General features: G+C 51.6%; 1 protein-coding gene across 4 annotated transcripts in view; it reads left to right on the forward strand.

The window, feature by feature from the left end:
* The first annotated feature begins 79 nt into the window (after positions 1–79).
* Positions 80–18,006, forward strand: part of ENDOU (endonuclease, poly(U) specific) — a 25,869-nt gene continuing 7,942 nt past the window's right edge. Inside the window, exons 1-3 of one of the 4 annotated variants that reach the window (XM_029954315.1) lie at positions 80–2,907; positions 4,664–4,792; positions 16,172–16,294. In XM_029954315.1, the coding sequence (XP_029810175.1) occupies positions 4,732–4,792; positions 16,172–16,294 (184 nt within the window). In that variant the 5' untranslated portion in view covers positions 80–2,907; positions 4,664–4,731. Of the gene's footprint in view, positions 4,793–11,449; positions 11,505–16,171; positions 16,295–18,006 lie in introns of those variants that run through there. The other 3 variants (XM_029954313.1, XM_029954316.1, XM_029954317.1) reach the window with 3 other exon arrangements.

The following is an 18,006-nucleotide window of genomic DNA, read 5'->3' on the forward strand; positions in this document are numbered from 1 at the left end:
TGGCTTTGTTGTCAGGCCATCTGTAGGCGGTTTGTTTTCACAGTGGACAGAGAGAGCCTTCACATCTGTGTGGTGGGTGTGTGGCGGGGGCAGGGTGGCTGCCTGGGGAGGGGCGGGGAAGGGGCCGTCCTGCTTTTCTTCCCAGAGCACAGGAGATAAACAGTTGGGTGTGGCTAGAGCTGTTCCTACAGGGGGCAGGGGACAGACATGATGGTCCCTGAGGAGCCTTACCGTTAACATAAATTATCCCGGATGCTGTGTTCCCGGGCCAGCCCTTTTGGCACATGGCAGAGAAGGCAAGAGCTGGGGAGGAGGTGCTGTGCTCTAGAGTGGACCCTGAGAGGCTGACAAGCAATCCCACTGGTCTCTGGGACCCAGGCAGGGCACCAAGATGGCTGACTGCTGTCCAAACCTACCCCCCTGGCCACAGGGGCTGGAGCGGCTGCTGGAGCCCAGAGGCCCTGTCAGTGGCCGGCCAGGGCCCCCCTTGGCTCTCCAGTGTGGTCTGAGAGCACTGTCACAGCCCAGCTGTGACTAGCTTCCTCCCCCGGCCCCCCTCACCTCCTGGCTGCACTTGCTGTCCTTCTCTGCCTGCAGCACGTCTCCGCCTATTGGGTGGTCCTCCCAATGAACGGAGGCCTCAGAGAAGTGGCCGGTAATGGAGAGAGAACACTGCGGCAGAGGCTTCAGAGGGGAGTCCATCCCTCTCTGAGCCACAGCAGGCTCCCAGGAAATCCAGTCTCTTATCAGCAATGAGAGTAGTCCCAGCAAGCTCTGTCAGCATTCAGTCCTTCCCTCCCCAGGGCTCAGCAGGGGGAGGTACCCTGTCTGGCCTGGTGAAGGACCTCTTGGCCTTGGGGATCACCCCAGGGTAGGTATTGAGTGGGAGGGCCCTAGGGCATCTGGAGGATGTGGGCCCCTGCCTGGAGGTGGGGGAGACAGCTGGTGTGCTCAAGTCCTCCTCCCCTCACCCCTGCACTGTCAGACCTCCTTATCCCTGTGGTCATGGACACACGTGCAAACTGCTTCCAGAGAGGGTTAGAGCCCTTCGCAGGAGGCGGCACAGCTGGGATTACACCTCAGGTTTCTGAGTGAATCCAAGCAAGTTAAGGAACAGTTCTCTGCCTCTGTTTCTCCATCTGTAACATGGGTGTGGTGGTCTCAGTCCAGCTCTATGTGACAAACAAGTCAAACCATAGCTCTGCCTCAAGAGCCAAGGAGACAGCCTCGGCAATCCCGTGTCCTCGGCCTGATGGGCCTGATGGGGTTGGCAGCAATGGACTGAAACTGGGCAGAGCCCGCTTCTCCAGGGAGAGCCCGGGTAGAGCAGATGGCAGGATCACCAAGCCAGTTCCCTTGCCTGTGGGTGGAGATGCGGGACTGCTGGGCATGGAAGCTTCCAGAGCTGAGCAAAAATGACAAGAGGCCCCAGCCTTGGTGAGTCAGGACTCCCAGGGGCTCACTTCCCTCCTGAACTCATTGTCTGATGGGGTTTGGGCAAAGGACAGACCAGCCTGCCAGTCACCATCTTTTCAGACCCAGAGGCGAGACCAAGCCTCAACAACAGAATGGAAGCCACGCATGGTCGGGGCTGATGTCCTCCAGCAGCATGTCTACTTGTCTTCTCTGGGGTCACACCTATGTCCCCAAGGAACTTGAGCAGCTGTGAATCTCCCTTCTGCCTTGAATCGCCCTGCAACCTCCCAGCTGCCTCGGTCTCTCGGGCACACCTGTGGAGCCTGCTGGGAGAGGCTTTGCCAGGCAAACAGTGCCTGGGACGGGCAGGAAGACACAGCCTGGGCTCTGGAGTCCCTGGTGACAGGGCTGGGTCACCATGGAGGAGGCAAAGGCTCCGGGTCATGGTGGCTTCTTGCTCTTAGGGTCCCACCGCCTTCTGTCTCCCTGACTGCCTAGGCATGGGAGGGGGTGGGTAGGTGGGAGGCATCCTCTCGTGTCCTAGCAGCCCCTGCCGTGTGCAGGGGCTCCCAGTTGGTGTCCTGGCTTCAGGGCAGCTGTGACAGGTGGAGAAACTCAGGGGACTGCTGAGAGAAGAAAGTGTAGGACAAGGCCTTCCAAAAAGCCTCTCTTACCTAAAAGGAGGAAAGCAGAGAGGGAATGTGTGTGTGCGTGCATACACTGAATGGAGCAGGTCATTGTTCCTCTCCAGTACACCCACATACACCCCCTTCCCTCACCCCTAATCCCTAGCTCCCTCACGGAGGGCCTCACCTCTCCAGCAGGCTGAGCAGGGTCTGGTGAAAGGGTAGGGCAGGCCAGGGAGCCCAACTGTCGGGCCTAACGTCTCCTCCTCTGGCGTCTCTCCCTGGGAGCTGGCCCTCCTCTCTCTCTTTGAGTCCCGGACTTGGGCTGCTAGGCTTCCCAGGCAGCAAAAATTAGTCTCAACACCGCTATTATTCCTAATGTTTCTCCTGCTGATCTGGATTTTAAGTGTTCATCGTTTCCAGCATACTTTCACCTCTAGCCTCGTATTTTTATACTGATAATAAGGCAGGTATTTTTTACCCCACCTCACCCCCATTTTACAGTCAAATCGAGGCACAGAATGATTGACCTACGGTCACATAGCTGGCTAATAAGCAGATGGAGGGGTGAGGAGACCGGCTGTGTAGCAGCTGGGCCCGTGCCCTTTCCTCGTGCCCCTCACTCCAGATGCAATCTCCCTGAACCCCAACATTTTCTTCTCTTACAGGAACGGGCTCAGGCACGTACATTCCCTCCTCTCTCACCTATGTTTGAAATCTTACATCGTAGGGGCTCTGTGAGTGAGACAGGCAGCCCGGCCCCTCAGGGAGCAGACCACCCAACCAGGCAGACAGAGAGACAGACACAGCATAAGGCTGTCAGAAGGGACAGGATGCCGCAGAGAGCAAGTCCAGAGAGCAGCAGGTGCGTAGGGTCGTGGGGTCTCTCTGCTCACCCCCAAGCATGTAGGCACAGCTCTGCCTCCCAGAGTCGGGGGTTCTCTCCACTTACACTGGCGTGAGCCACCGAGTATTCTAAGCATCAGACAGGTACAGTGGCTGGTGGCCGGGGCACACTCTCTGGCCTGACAGTTGTTCATGATCCCTTCTTCCCTCCCACGGACCGAGAGGCCGGAAGGTAAATGCATTCCCAAATTGCTTCCTCATACCACCTCACCCCATACGCACGTGCCAGGCTTCTCACACAGCTGCTGGGGTGGGTGGGGGCAGGGGCCTCACCTAAGAGTCCCCTTAGGCCTGTCCAGCTGCCCCAGACAATCCACGCATCCACCCCTGAGATTCTGGACTCTTCAAGACTCAAGCCTCGCCCTCCTGTTGCTCAGCTGGACCGGGCACCTGAGGGCAAAGGGGCTTGTTGCCCAGGTGATGAGCGCCTGTTGTCCCTCCCAGTGACGATGAAAGCAGTCCCTCTGAGAAGCTGAGTCTGACTCAGCTGTGCTTTGAGAGCATCTTGTTAGTCATGCCTGGGGCCTTCCTGGAGCAGGTGGCCTTGCTGGGGCCAGAAGGGATGCTGCTGCCGGTGGTAGGTGGAGCACTGTGGAAGGAACATGGGCCCCGGGACTCCCAGAGGAAGAGGAAGGCTGGACTCAGAGCTCAGATCCACACTTTAAGGGAAAGGTGTGGGGTACTAGTTGCTTGTATGTGTTTAGACTTTGACCAGTGTGGACTCTGGGTGAAGGTGCCCTATGTTTAGGACCTCATCTCACTCTGTCTGACAGAGTTCTTCTTAAGGCTGCCGTTGTCTTGCTGGGGTGTGAGGTGTGGGCAGCCAGAGCTGTTTCTGGGTTGCTGAGTGGAGGAGAATGCAGGCTTTCCTGGCATGGAGGGGACTGTAGCCAGCAGAGGGGCGGAGAGAGGGTGGCTTTTTGCTGGGGTCATGACAGCAAGGCATTTTTAGCTCACTCTCCTTCCAGAAAGGTGCCCTGGAAACCAGAGCACGAGGAGGCCCAGGTGGGTGTCAGGGCAGTCCTCCGTGGGTGCAGCGTGTGGAACCAGAGGGGCCTAGGTCTCAGCGGCCACGCGGCCAAGGGCAAGTCCCTTCCTCTCTCTCCCTTGCTTTCCTGACTTATAAACAGGGATCTTGACTAGAAAGGTTGGGATGTATTCCCATTCTCAGGGTCTTGACTTAGGCTGCTCAAGGCAATGGGAGATGAGGGGGCAGTGACCCCTCTTGGTCATAAAGCTGCGACTCTCCGAGCATCTTCCCAGTGGTGGCCTCCAGCCAGGACAGTGCGTCAACTGCGGGCAATTTGATTAGAAAGATTTTCAGTTCCCTATCCCTAAATATCGCCTCGGGCAGCCCACCTGAGCGCTGGTTGTCTGTAGAAGGCCCCTGTTGTGTAGATACATAACTTGGGAAGATTGTAATGGTCTAATGGTCAGGATTCTAACCCTTCTAATGGTCGCTTCAAGGGAGAACTAAGAAGGAAGAGACCTGAGGCGGTGCAGGAGGGGAGTTTTCCTGACACTGGGCGAGGGGCAAGGCCCAGAGTATCACCTGGGGATCACAGGGCACCCCGGGGGAGGGGGGTGGCCGGCTTCACCTGCTCAGATTTGCTGGGGCCGGTGCTGCAGGGGCAGAGGAAGATGGTGGCTCATGGAGGATGCCAGCCTTCTTGATCTCTCTTTTTCTCTTGGTTCTTCACTTCTGTGCTGAGCAGCTGTCTCATCAAGTAGAACACAGAGCCATGGATTTGTCCCCCACTGATGCTCCTAGCTTCCCCTAGGCATGTTATGGTGCTACAGCCCCACCCAGGAAAAGAAGCGATCTCCTTTGGCAATCACACCAGGTGAGCTAGATGGTGTGATTCACTGAAGAGTCATTCCCCCAAACCTGGAAATACTCAGAAGCGAAAGGCTTGAAAATACTCAAAAGCAGATTACATTTTTAAAATACAAATTTGTCCTTGGAATTATAAAAAGAAATCACATTATGGAGAGTTTAGATTAGAAAAACTGGTACTTTCTCATGCTTTATGTCTCTCTCTCTCTTAAATGTCATTTTTTCACAGAGGCATCCCTAACCATCCTATCTAATTAGATCTTCTGTGGCCCTGCATTTTTTAAATTGAAGTATGATTAATGTACAGAGTTACATTAGTTTCAAGTATACAATAGAACGGTTCAGCGATTCTGCACATTACGCAGCGCTCATCATGATGAGCGTATCTTAATCCCCTTCATCTATTTCACCCATTCCCCCACCCATCTCCCCTCTGGTAGCCATCGGTTTGTTCTGTAGTTTTTTATTTGTCTTTTTTTTCTTTGTTTGTTCATTTGTTTTGTTTCTTAAATTCCACATATGAGTGAAATCATATGATATTTGTCTTTCCTCCTCTGACTTATTTCACTTAGCATAGTATCTTCTAGATCTATCCATGTTGTTGATAATGGGAAGATTTCACTATTTTTTATGGCTGAGTAATATTCCATTATGTATATATGATCACACATACACACACCCCACTTCTTTATCCCTCCATCTATCAGTGGATACTTATGTTGCTTATGTATGTTGACTATTGTAAATAATGCTATAATAAACATAGGGGTCCACATATCTTTTTGAGTTAGTTTTTGTTTTCTTTGGGTAAATACTCAGTAGCGGAATTACTGGATTGCATGGTCATTCTACTTTTAAAATTTAGAGGAACCTCCATACCATTTTCTGTAATGGCTGTACTAGTTTGTATTCACACCAACAGTGTATGAAGGGTCCTTTTTCTCTACAATCTTCACTAGCACTTGTTATTTCTTGTCATTTTGAGTCTAGTCATTCAGACTGGTATGAGATGATATCACACTGTAGTTTTAATTTATATTTCCCTGGTGATGAGTGATGTTGAGCATCTTTTCATGTGTCTGTTGGCCATTCTTATATCTTCTATGGAAAAATGTCTATTCAAGTTCTGCCCATATTTTAACTGAGTTGTTTTTATGATGTTGAGTTGTAGGAGTTCTTTATATATTTTGGATATTAACCCCTTTTCAGGCATATCATTTATAAATATCTTCTCCAATGGTTTCCTTTGCCATGCAGAACCTTTTTATTTTGGTGTAGTCCAAATTTAATTTTGCTTTTGTTTCCTTTGCCTCAGGAGACATATCTGGAAAAATGTTCCTATGTCTGATGTCAAAGAGATTACTGCCCACGTTTTCTTTCTAGGAATTTCATGGTTTTAGCTCTCACATTTAGGTCCTCAATCCATTTTGAACTTATTTTTGTGTTTGGTGGAAGAAAGTGGTCCTGTTCCATCCTTTTGCATGTAGCTGTCCAGTTTTTCCCAACACCATTTATTGAAGAGATGGTCTTTTCCCCATTGCATATTCTTGCCTCCTTTGTTGTAGATTAATTGACCATAGATGTGTGGGTTTATATCTGGGCTCTCTGTTAAGTTCCACTGATCTATGTGTCTATTTTTTTTTTTTTTGCCAGCACCATACTGTTTTGATTACTACAGCTTTGTAGTATATCTTGAAATCTGGGAGTGTGATACCTTCAGCTTTGGTTTTCTTTCTCAAGATTGGCTTGGCTGGCCCTGTTTTTGTTTAAACACACACTTACCTAGCCTTGTTATGGGTCAGACACTATTTTAAGGGCTTTGCAAGGATTAACTCATTCAATCTTCACAGAAGTCTTGTCAGGTACTCTTACTTGCTCTACTTTATGGTTCTGGGGGAAACCAAGGCACACAGAGGTCAGGAAATCCAGCCAGGGCGGTATAGCTGGTGAGGGGCGGGGCTGGGGTTCACAATGCCCAGATGGTTTCCCAACCAGGGGTCTCGGGCATCGAGTTCTGCTCCCCCAATCGCAGCTTGCAGTGTGCTTCGTCCACTGTCTCCTCCTCCTCTGGCAGCTGAGCTCCTTGTCCTCACATCCATTTTGGTCAGCAAAGCTGAGCGAATAAACAAAGGCTGAGCAAGGCGAAATGCCCATAATCTAACTCCCTTAGACACTAATTATGATAATTTTCACAGATTGTAGATCTTCACACCATGGGGAGGAACCACTCCTGCCAATCCCACTGTCATCTTTGTGAGGGCAGAACGGCCAGCTGTGCCAACACACCGGGGGCAAGAGGCCAGTGAGGTGCCTCGTGCCAGTACCTGGCTCCTGCTTGGCTGCTCCCGGCTCCTCCGTCTTGCTCTTGCCCTGGCTCACTCCCTTGCTGTCTCTCTGAACCTCCTTATTGCTCTCTGCCTGGCGCATCCTCTTCTCTTTGTTCCCGTCTGGACCTCCAGACCCTCCCCAAAACTACTGGGGTTTGAGGACATAAAACAGAAATATTATTTTATAGGGGCCCCTGGGTGGCTCAGTCAGTTAAGCATCCGACTTTGGCTCAGGTCATGATGTCATGGTCTGTGAGTTCAAGCCCCACGTGCATCGGGCTCTGTGCTGACAGCTCAGAACCTGGAGCCGGCTTTGGATTCTCGGTGTGTGTGTCTCTCTCTGCCCCTCTCCCCCTCTCAAAAATAAACATTAAAAATTTTTTAAAAGGAATTTTATTTTATAAACTCTATGGCAGTGTAAAACAAACATTAGCATAGCTGGCATAAGATGTAGGGAGGTGGTTACTTTGGCATCTTAAGAAGCAGTTTAAGTTGCATTATCTGTTACCTGTTGGAATCCCAGGTCCTGTCTGATCTCTGCATTGGCTGCCCCTTGCAGTGGTGGTGCCAAGGGTGGTTGGACGCCCCTGAGTTTCCATTAGTTCCAAACAGAAGTGCAATATTGCCAAAAATGGTGTGTTTGCTATGAAACTGTAACTACCCAGTGAATGCCTAGACCCTATTTCTACCCACTGCCCATTAGACCCCCACTGGTGCAAACTCTGGAGCCTCCGAATCTCAGACAGGGCAGTGTCTGCTCTCTCTGTTTTGCTCATCATCTTCCCTCAAGCCTTTATAACAAGTGGGGCTGGAAGGCTCAGTTCACTCACTCACTCATTCATTCATTCATTCATTCATTTATTCTTGGTCCCTTGTACATGTTGACAGTTATTGAAGACACAGTCAATGACAATACAGATCAGTAGGTGGGGGGGGTCCAGAAGGCAGATCCTCTGTCACAAATAATTTCAGAGGTGAGCTGAAGGAACAGCCTGTGTGGATGAAAAGTTAAATGGCAGTGCAGGGGTTAACCGACACCACACTGGCAACACCATCAGAGGTGTCCAGGACAAATATCAAGGGCTGAGCCTCTCTGGTGGGAAGGCTGAAGGCAGGCTTTGCAGAAGGGGAAGGGCGGTTTGCCCAGGGGACTCGAGGGGAGTAGGCAATGGACTGTCCGTCCAGGGGAGGGCATTGCAGGCAGAGGACCGGCGTGGGGTCTGGCCAGCAGAACCAGACACACAGCCTGGGACTCTGAGGAAGGGCCCAGGTGGCGTGTCTGACTGATGCATCCAGGGCAGGTGGGGAGTGTGATGTTGATATCAGGGCTGCCCTCGAATTTCAAGACAAATTCCTGGAAGCCCAACCATGGTGCACAACGTACAAACCAATGTGAAAGAAAACCACAAATGGAGTCATTCTAAAACACATTCAGTAAGACATAACTACAGACTGAGGTGGTTCACAAGTGGCCAGATGTGGGTGACTGTTTCAGGTCTCCACTCTGGACCACAGTGGCATGGAGGCTGGAGATCTAGCATCCTTAGGTGCCAGGAATCCCCTCGGGAGGTGACTCTAGGCCTCACCTGTGCTGGGCCAGCTTCAGGGCCCTTCCAGGTCTGGTCTTGTGCTGAAATGACTCAGCCTTGGTTTCACAGAGGACAAGGAGGGTGCGTAGGCTGGCCTGGGTCAGTCTCTCCCACAGCCTGTTGGTCCTGACAGACCCCTAACCAGCTTGGTAGCCCAGAGATATGTTGGGTCTACTTCAAACAGCAGCCTAATGCTGGGCCTTCTCTGTCCTCTGTCCACTTAGAAACCAAGGTTCTAAGAACAGCTTTCCAGCCCAGCCTGAATCCTGCCGGTCCAGGAACAGCATAGCACCAGGCACATAGTGGGCATTTGCTCAGTAAATACTTGCCAATGGGATTCTCTTTCCTCACACCGCTGACAGCCTGCCTGCCTCCTGATCCTTGCCCAGGTGGCTTCGCCCCCTAATCCTCCACAGCTGCACCCAATCCTCACTTCCTGATGGAGAAGAGGTACCTCGGTTGGTGCTCTCATTGTGGACACACCATCTCCCATGCACCTCTCACCCTCCCCTTGCCCCGCCCTATGACTCCTGGGCCTCCCACCCTGCTCGCTGGCCCCACGGGAAGAGCTTTCAGCCAAGGGTGGAAAGTCCAGGGGAAGACCAAGCCAGTGGGAGGACTCAGAAAGAGGAACAGCAGTTTTCTGTCCAGACCAGGCCAGGCCTTGTCTGAAATGCCATTTAATGCGTTTGTCTCTATGTATACATATACAAGCATCTAAGTCTAGCTAGGAGGCATCTTCATGTGAATGTACAGAGGTGTGTTCGTATGTTGGCTGGTGGACTATTTCCTCCTGTCCTCTCTACTTGTGTCTGTGTCAGCACGTCTTGGGGCTGGGAGTGAGACCCCGGAAGTGGGGAGGAGCATCCCCGAGAGGCACAGAAGCATCCAAGTGGAGGCATCACAGCCTCTTAGGACTGGGTAAGGGCTTGCAACACCATACGAGGAGTGAGGTGCCTGCCGGGCTCCCTTTAATTCCCACTGAGTCTGAGTGCAGACCACCTTTCGTAGTAACTCAGCTGTGATTGAGTGTTGGTGGATTTTGTGAGATAACATGGCATTAGTGCCCATTAGCATGGCCTCTGGTGGAAAGCCCTGCTGCATAACTTACCGGGTGCTCCTGGGTGTATCTTCCAACCATTCTGTGCCTAAGTTTCTTCATCTGTGAATGAGGAGAACAACGGTACTGTTAAGGGTTGCAGGGAGAGTAAAGGAGAGTGTGCATAGGAGGCGTTGTGGGTGACACCAGGCACATGCCTCATCAGTGTTGATGGCTGTCCTTAACGTTGTCATTGTAGTTTTTGCTGAAGGACTGCTGGCTCTCTGGGGTCAGTCTTAACTGCCTCCGGCTCCCAGCCTTGCTCCTGACCTCATCTCCGCACAGCGATGGTGGAAGATTCTCTCTAACCTACTGCAGTAGCTCACCCTGGGCCTGGGCAGGAAGCCTCAACATGAACTTGGAAGGGATTGTCAGGTCCAACCCGGTCATTTCAGAGATGGGAGACTGAGGTCAGAGAGAGGAAGTGTCTCACATTTCAAGCACACTGGCTGAGGGGGACACGTTCCCCTACTTTCCCCTGGAAAAGAGTGACTACAGAGTAGTCTCGATTGTGCATCAATTGTACCTTTTCAAAAGAGAGTTTTCTTTTTTTTTTAAATTTATTTTTGAGACACAGAGAGACAGAGCATGAGTGGGGGGAGGGGCAGAGAGAGAGGGAGACACAGAATCTGAAACAGGCTCTAGGCTCTGAGCTGTCAGCACAGAACCCAATGCGGGGCTCGAATCCACAAACCATGAGATCATGACCTGAACCGAAGTTCTTAACCATCTGAGCCACCTAGGAGTCCCAAGGGAATTTTCTTTTATTGAGGGGCAGAATCTCCATGTAGCATTCTTTCTGGAAAGGGCATTTTAGCAGATTTTACCTTTTATAGGAAGGAAAACGTGGCAGCCCCAAGTTGGTGCACTTCTGCTCTTGGAGCTTGGGGAGCAAGGATGCTGAGAAGCCTCATCTCTCTGGGGAGGGTCATTGGGAAGACAAGTGTAAGTAAGGGATGCAGGGAGGGGGCCCAGGAGAGGAAGGGTGGGTCCTCTAGGTCCCTCTAAGTCCTCTTGCCCATCCATGGCCTCGTAGATCTGGAAACTGTGAGAACCTAGAACATGTAAAACCTGAGATGCTGACTCAGCAAGAGTTGAGGCCATTTGCATATTAACGCAATGCAATGTAATGTTCACCTTTGTATGTTCCTCACATTAAGCACCAGGAACCCAAAGATGAAGCAAGCCTGTAGCTCTTGGAAAGTCAGGTCTGTGTCTTGCAGGTGGGTGGGTGTTTGGAGGGCATCACCCAAAGATAAGCCCATCGGTGCTCCCAGTTTGGACAGAGAACACCCCCATCCCTCCCTGCAACAAGGCCCATCTTGCTGCACCTGCTTGCATGACCTATTTTCTGGCTACAAACAGCTAGCATTACCTGTTCTAAACATCTGGAATTACCTGCCTACTTAGTCACCTTCCCTCTGGCTTCAAACAGCTGTAGGGCCCACCCCCTCTCCACCTCCTATCCATCTAGGGTCCCTCCTTCTCCTTTTTCCTCCTGGAAGGATCCGGAGGTACCAGATCCACGAGTTCTGATGTCTTTAAAAGGATCAGCTTGGGAAATAAGGCTCATTTGAGAGCCGTGACATTCACCTGGACTCTAGTGGAAGTCCAGCAGCCAGTCCCCTTTTGGCCTCCAATTGGGAACCATGAAGGCCTGTGTGGCCCTGATAGTGGCCGTGCTCTGCAGCCTGGCCTGGGCTGGTAAGTCGCTATCTGGTGGGGGGTAAAAGGGCCCTGCCTAGAGAAGCAGAGGGTTAGGGAGCTTGGTAGAAGGGAGGGTCAGATCTGTCCTACAGCCATGGGGTATCTTGGACCCGTCCCTGTTGAAGTATAGGAGTGATCTCTGCGGTGAAGGGGACTCTGTAAAGGGGGTTGAAGGGCTGATGGACTAATGTCATGGAAGTTATGGAAGTTCCTTCCTGACTCCTTGGAAGACCAGCCCCACAGGTCCCTCAGTCCTATCTGACCTGCAATCTCACCAAGGTTTTGTCTGCGGGCCCACTGGGTGGTATAAGGCTGGGGCTATGGCCTGCTGGGTTTGAGTGGCCTGGCTGCCTTCGGTCACTCGCTCCACAGCCTGGGGGGTGGGTGAGGTTGTCTAGGATGGGGGTGGGGACTGGAAAAGCCCCAGACCAGGAGGTGGGCCGTGTGCTCTCCTGGCTGTACAAATGGTCAGAGGAATGGGTCTTTGACCCAGGGTCAGAGGGACTAGAGCACAGAGAAGGGTCCCGCCTGTGGTTACTAGCGGTGCAGGAGGTGGGACCGGCAGCTTCCTGCTTTGTAGGTGTGCAAAATGCTGATGCTGATGTGTTAACTGATGGTTAATGGGTGGGTAGGAAGGAGTGCCAAGGGAGGGGGCTGGGCTGAGAGGTGTGCGGAGAATCGTCCTCTGCCCAGAGGAGAAAGAATCAGAGCTTGGTACCCATCCCACCAACCCGGCTTGTTCCTATATAGGGCTGTTGTAAGAATTAAGATAACATATAAGGCACAGCTTAAGTGGACTGAGATCTCAGTGAACTGGGTCAAAAAAACTTTTTTTTAAATGTACTTATTTTAGAGAGAGAGAGAGCAGGGAGGGGCAGAGAGAGAGAGGGAGGGAGACACAGAATCCAAAGCAGGCTCCAAGCTCTGAGCTGTCTGCACAGAGCCCGGCGCTGGGGCTGCAACCCACGAACCGTGAGATCGTGACTTGAGCCAAAGTCGATGGCTTAACTGACTGAGCCGCCCAGGTGTCCCAGTGGGATTTTGATTAGGCTTATGCTTACAAATATTCCTGGGAGAAACTTCCTCTTGGAGTCCTTTCCAGTCAGTCTTTATGTCTAAAGAGACCCCTAATGGGATGCCCAAATGGAAAACAGTTGGAGGAGAAAGCTGTGCCCAGGCTCCCTGCCCTGGGATGGACTGCCTGACTCTGGCATCCACAGCAGAGCATCTGGGAGTCAGCTCGGTCTGGGCCCTGGGTGGACAGCCAAGAAGGAAGGACATGAGATCTTCTGGCTTAGTGTGAAGGTGTGGCAGCTGGGTTGGCCCATTCCACTCTCAGGAGAGCGGAGCACCTTGAGACATTTGGTCCCTGGGCAGACACCCCTGAGGACAGAGGCAACAGTGGCTTCTGAGTGCAGGTGGAGCCCCTGCGTCTGGGATGGTGATCTGATCTGCTGTGGGATCGATGGGGGCATGAGGGTCCAGTGGGCGATGCCTTCTTTCCTAAGGTGAAAGGGAAGAGGCTCTGCCCTTGTCTCTCCTGGTTCTACCATCTCAGAGCTTAGATTCAAGAATGTGAAATCAGATGGAGGAGTCACTGCCGGCCTCAGGACCTTGGTTGTTTCAAGGGAACTGAGGCAGGAAGCTGGTCCTTAGAGATGAATCTTCTTGGTGGACTAGGTCTCCAGCGAAACAGCATCTGGGGCTCCTGGACAGGCATGGATGCAGGATGCCCCAGTCGTCAGAGAGGCTAGTGTAGTAGGGACATCCAGGCCTGGGGCCAGACTCTCTTGGTGGCAGCGTGGATAGGGAGGGGGCATGCTGGCATATTGAAGTCTCAGAGAGTGCAGAGAAATTTAACATTTCACGGAAGAGGAGGAGAGGGGGATGGGGGGAAAGCCTGAGATAGAAAAGGCCAAAATGAAGAAAGGCAGAGGCTCAGAGAGATGAGGCAGAAGGGCAAGGGGGAAATGGTTGTCAGAGCGGTGACTCTGCACCTGACAGTGGGTGAGGCACACACGGAGCCGCGTGTGGCCCGGAGCACAGGGCGGGGAGGCTGGAGTGAGGAGTCAGGGTGACTGGTCCACTGAGTGTCCCCAGGACAGCACAGCAAGTCGCCTAGGAGGAAGAGTCCCTCCCACCTCCCCCACCCCCTCCAATCCCCAGGTCATCTGGACGAAGACCAAGTTTATAGGCAACGCCTGTAAGAGGGTTCTCACTGGGGACAAAGTTCTTGAACCGAGATGAAAAAGTCCACTCAGCCCAGGCCAGTGGGGGTGTTCTGAGCCCCACAGAGCCGGCCGCTCACTCGGGGCCTTCTCAGCTCGTGTCTGCTGCTGGAAAGAAGTGAATTCTTTCCTTGTGCTCTGCCGATCCGGCCCATTGTAAATGTTGCCCTGATTTGTCTGGATTTTCTCTCTTTGGATTCTGGGTGTACCGCCAGGCTGGCCGAGCAGGCAGCTGACCGAGCCTTCTTCCTGGCCGAATCATTTCTCCTGAAGATCTCTGCTTTGAGTTCCAAGGGAGCATCATTTAAGATTCAAGAGGAGTTCTCCTGAGCCTGAAGGGACCAGTGGCCTTGGGCCTGGTTGTTTTTAAGGACAATCCGTTGGATCAAAGGCCTGCCTTCCTGGCCACATTGGAAGCCCTGTACGCAACTTGAGGCTGCCTCAGGATCTGGTTAACCTTGACCTGGCACCTCTTTGATGTGAAGAATATAGGCTCACAGCAATGACATCAGCTAGGAAACTGTCAGCAACATAAATGCACCAACACCCCAGTCCAAGGGATGCTGGCCCTGACGAAACCCAGGGAGGGAGTCAGCTAGATTACGTAGGGCGACAGGGAAGCCTGCTCCAGCCTGTCTGCACACTTGTCATGTTGGAGGTGGGCTGGAATATTGTCACGTGTGCGTACCTAACTAATACATGCTGCTACTACGTGTCGTGTGCTGTGCTAGCACTTTGCAAATATCCACCCGTTTCATTCCTATAAATATTCTATGAGATGGACTCCACTGTTATGATCCTTTCACAGGTAAGGAAACTGAGGCACAGATGGGCGAATAACTTGCCCAAGATCTTGTAGCTAGAAAGCAAAAGAACCAGAATTCCAGCTCCATGCAGTTTGGGCACCGGGTCCAGTTTCTCAACCTCCCTGCTACCCCGCCCTCATTAGCACAGGATAAACCCCAATCCCAGAACCCAAACCAGTCACTAAGCCCATATTCACCTCCCACCCACTCCAGAGTTAAGCTGAGACACTGTACCTGTGTGGAAGCACAACCGGACCCAAATCCCACATCTAATCTTCAGCAAAACTGGGATAATTTCTTTCTCTTGATCCTTCAGCCCTGAAGTGGTCTTAAACCTATCCTCACGTTCCTCACCCAAACATCAAGACAAAATTGTTACTTTATCAATAAATGTAACTTAAGCCCAAGTCCCAACCTTAGCTCTTAATCTAAGCCTAGCCCAACCCAACTCTGGCCCAAGTGAGGTTTCCATTTCCGAGTTCATTCAAATTCCGACACTAATAGTAACTCTGCCTCTGATCTTGACATCCTCCGTAGCCCACAGCCTGGCCCCTAAACCCGGCCTTGGCCAAATCCAAACCTCAGGAACCTCAAGTGGAAACAAAGACTCTGTAATTACCCTTAAAGCTCAAAGTGGAAGGAAAGGGCCCCCGAGGCCAGCCCTCCTCCTGGTGTGCTCCAACACCATCTTTGCTGGGCTGGACACGGTGGGGCTTGCGTTTTTACAGGTGGTAGTGGGTTTGTGCCATTTCTTTAAAAAAATTTTTTGTCTTCTGTCTTTTGTGACTGAAAATTTGCTTCTGCAAGTCATCTGGCCGGAGTTAGCGGTGTGGTCTGTGGTTACATAACAGATCCAATTCCAGAATCCAGATCTCACCCATACCCGCCTCGTCCCCCACCCGAGCATCAGCTAATTCACACGCATTCCAAAGACTAGCAGAAACAGACAGATGGGACCCAGGCGGAAACAGGGTGCAGGGAAGACCAGATGAAGGGGAGCAAGGAACAAAGCAGCAGAGATGTAACAGGGACAGGCTAAGAGGAAGGGGGTGTCAGAGGGGAGTGGGCAGGTGGGATCCTGGGGCAGCAGTGACACGCCTTCATCTACATGACAGGTGAATGGTGGCCTATGGGTCACAACCAGCGATCTGTTTGAATTTATTTTTTTTAATTGGGAAAGTTCACCTAAAAATTAAGTCTTCTCTTGAAAAATTAGAGGCTCTGGCAACACTGAGCCTGCACCCCAACATGGCAGCCTGTGCCTGGGGCTGAGCGTGGCTGCCAATTCCAGGCAGAGCATCCCTGCCAAGTTTGTCATGGTCCCCAACTCTTCCTATCACCCCCCCCTTCTTTACCTGCTTCTACTAGAGGTCTAGCCTCAGTAGGCATTTGAGTTTGTGATCCTCATCTGTGTTATGAGGCCCGCAATACACAGTGGGTGGGGGAGGATGGGGATGGGGTTTATGTCATGCTTGAGAGGCTCTGCGTGTATTTCTCCCTTGCAGACAACTGTGATCTTCCCTCCCGGGTGGGGCCTCTGCCCCTGACTGCAAGCCCTACTGCAGGCGGCACCTGGATGTGGAGAATAGGATCCGCATAGCCCTGAGTTTCTGACCTTTACTGTCCACAGGAAAAATGGAGTCATGTGCGTCTCGCTGTAATGAGAAATTTAACCGGGGTGCGGCTTGCCAGTGTGACCGCCGGTGTCCCCGACATGGGGACTGCTGTGAAGACTATGAGCACCTGTGTACCGGTGAGGCTCCTTGTGGGGAGAGGGGTCTGGAGAGGCAGAGCATGCCAGGCCCTGTCCATGCCCATGTGCAGCCTGCCTGAAGGGACACTGGCTTGGGAATCCAGGGATCAGGACTGGGCTCAAAGGACCTGAATGAGGACAGTGAGGTGCACAGTAAGGCCAGGGATTTGGCCACTATCTGTCTCAGGTATTTTAGGATGTCCCCAGTGTCAATTCCCAACTTAAAAGAAAATACATGTCATTTACCTGGAATATATGTCCGAACTGTCAGGGTTAACAATACTCTCTGGAAATTTTAAGTAATTCCCAAAACAGAAAAATGACAACAGACATTAATATAGTGTGAATTACATTACCAATTGTTGTTTAACACTTTAAATCGCGAAAGTGTAAAAATGGCGTCCAATTTTCCAATTTGCAAGCCACCAGGAAGACTGCGCTCATCACAGGGGCCGTCTGTCGTGACTCACTCTACCCTTCCTATAATGAGTGGACCGAGTGGCTGTAACATCTTCAATCTGTCATTCCCTGTCTAGTGATTGAACGGGACATGCACCACCCCCGAAAGCCGATTGTTTCTCCGCTATACTAACAACATAGTTTTAAAGGAATCATTTGAAAAAAGAATTTTGAATAATCCCCCTGTTTGAATGCTTCTAATGTTGTAGAGCACCATATAAATGGTCTTCTGCTTTGTGACACAAAGCCTTGCTAGGTTCACTGTCAAACCATGTGCCCTGATCCTCCGTTAGGTAAATATGATCACTGAAGCCGTGGCAGTTAATGGCCAACAAGACCATCACATATGGTTGTGCAGGCTGTGCACTGCACAAGGGCATCTGGCTGAGAAGGTGAGCTGGACCAAAATTGAATTAATACCCTTCTTGCTAAGCCATGTGCCCGGGTGAAGAGCTGTGTCTGCTGAGAGAAAGGAGGACCTTTTCCTAATTTTCCCAAAGGTGTGCTATCTGCTGACCTAGCCATGTGTTCACTGAGCTGCTTCTACCCTGAAGGAACTCTCATTCAATTTACACGAAAACATCACCTATACTAGCAGAAGTTCTGCTGATCAGGCCCGGGCAGGGAAACCCAGGTCCAGAGCTCACTGCCAGAATCAGAGCCTGCCCCCTTTCCCCTGCCTTGTGCCCTATTCAGGAGACACAGGACAGCCTGTTCGCCTTGGACCATCGGGCTGGCATTTCCCAGCAGAGACAATACTTAGCTTCAGAGCCAGTCCATGTCCAAGTCTGATTTGCAATGAAGAATCCTTTTTCCACAGTAAAAAATCTAGATGATGCTTGAGACTCTCAATCAGCCCTTGAAAGTCCGTTTAGCATAACATTGGCTGCGTTAAGGACCCTGCAGATGGTCAGCACTTTGAACACAGCCTGGCACAAAGTGAGTGATCAGAAGATCTCTGTTGGCAGAATGAATCATCTGACCTGTGGTTCTGATGGTAATAAGACAGCACTCTTCAGAAGACTCACTAACAGATTCTGAATCACTTTGTAATAGTGCTGCTTCTTTGGGGCAAATTGTCCCAGTGCGTGGGAGAGGAGCTCAGAGTCCCCAGGAACACCTTCCTCCTCCTCCTCCCCACCCCCACTGCACCCACCCTGCTCTGCCCGGAGCCCCGCTGCAGTCACACAGCCTGCAGGCCCAGGAAACAGGGCAGCACTAAGAATGTGCTTTTCTGAACATGCCCTCCCCCC

Source organism: Suricata suricatta, chromosome 10, assembly GCF_006229205.1.
Source record: "Suricata suricatta isolate VVHF042 chromosome 10, meerkat_22Aug2017_6uvM2_HiC, whole genome shotgun sequence".
Classification (NCBI taxonomy): domain Eukaryota; kingdom Metazoa; phylum Chordata; class Mammalia; order Carnivora; family Herpestidae; genus Suricata; species Suricata suricatta.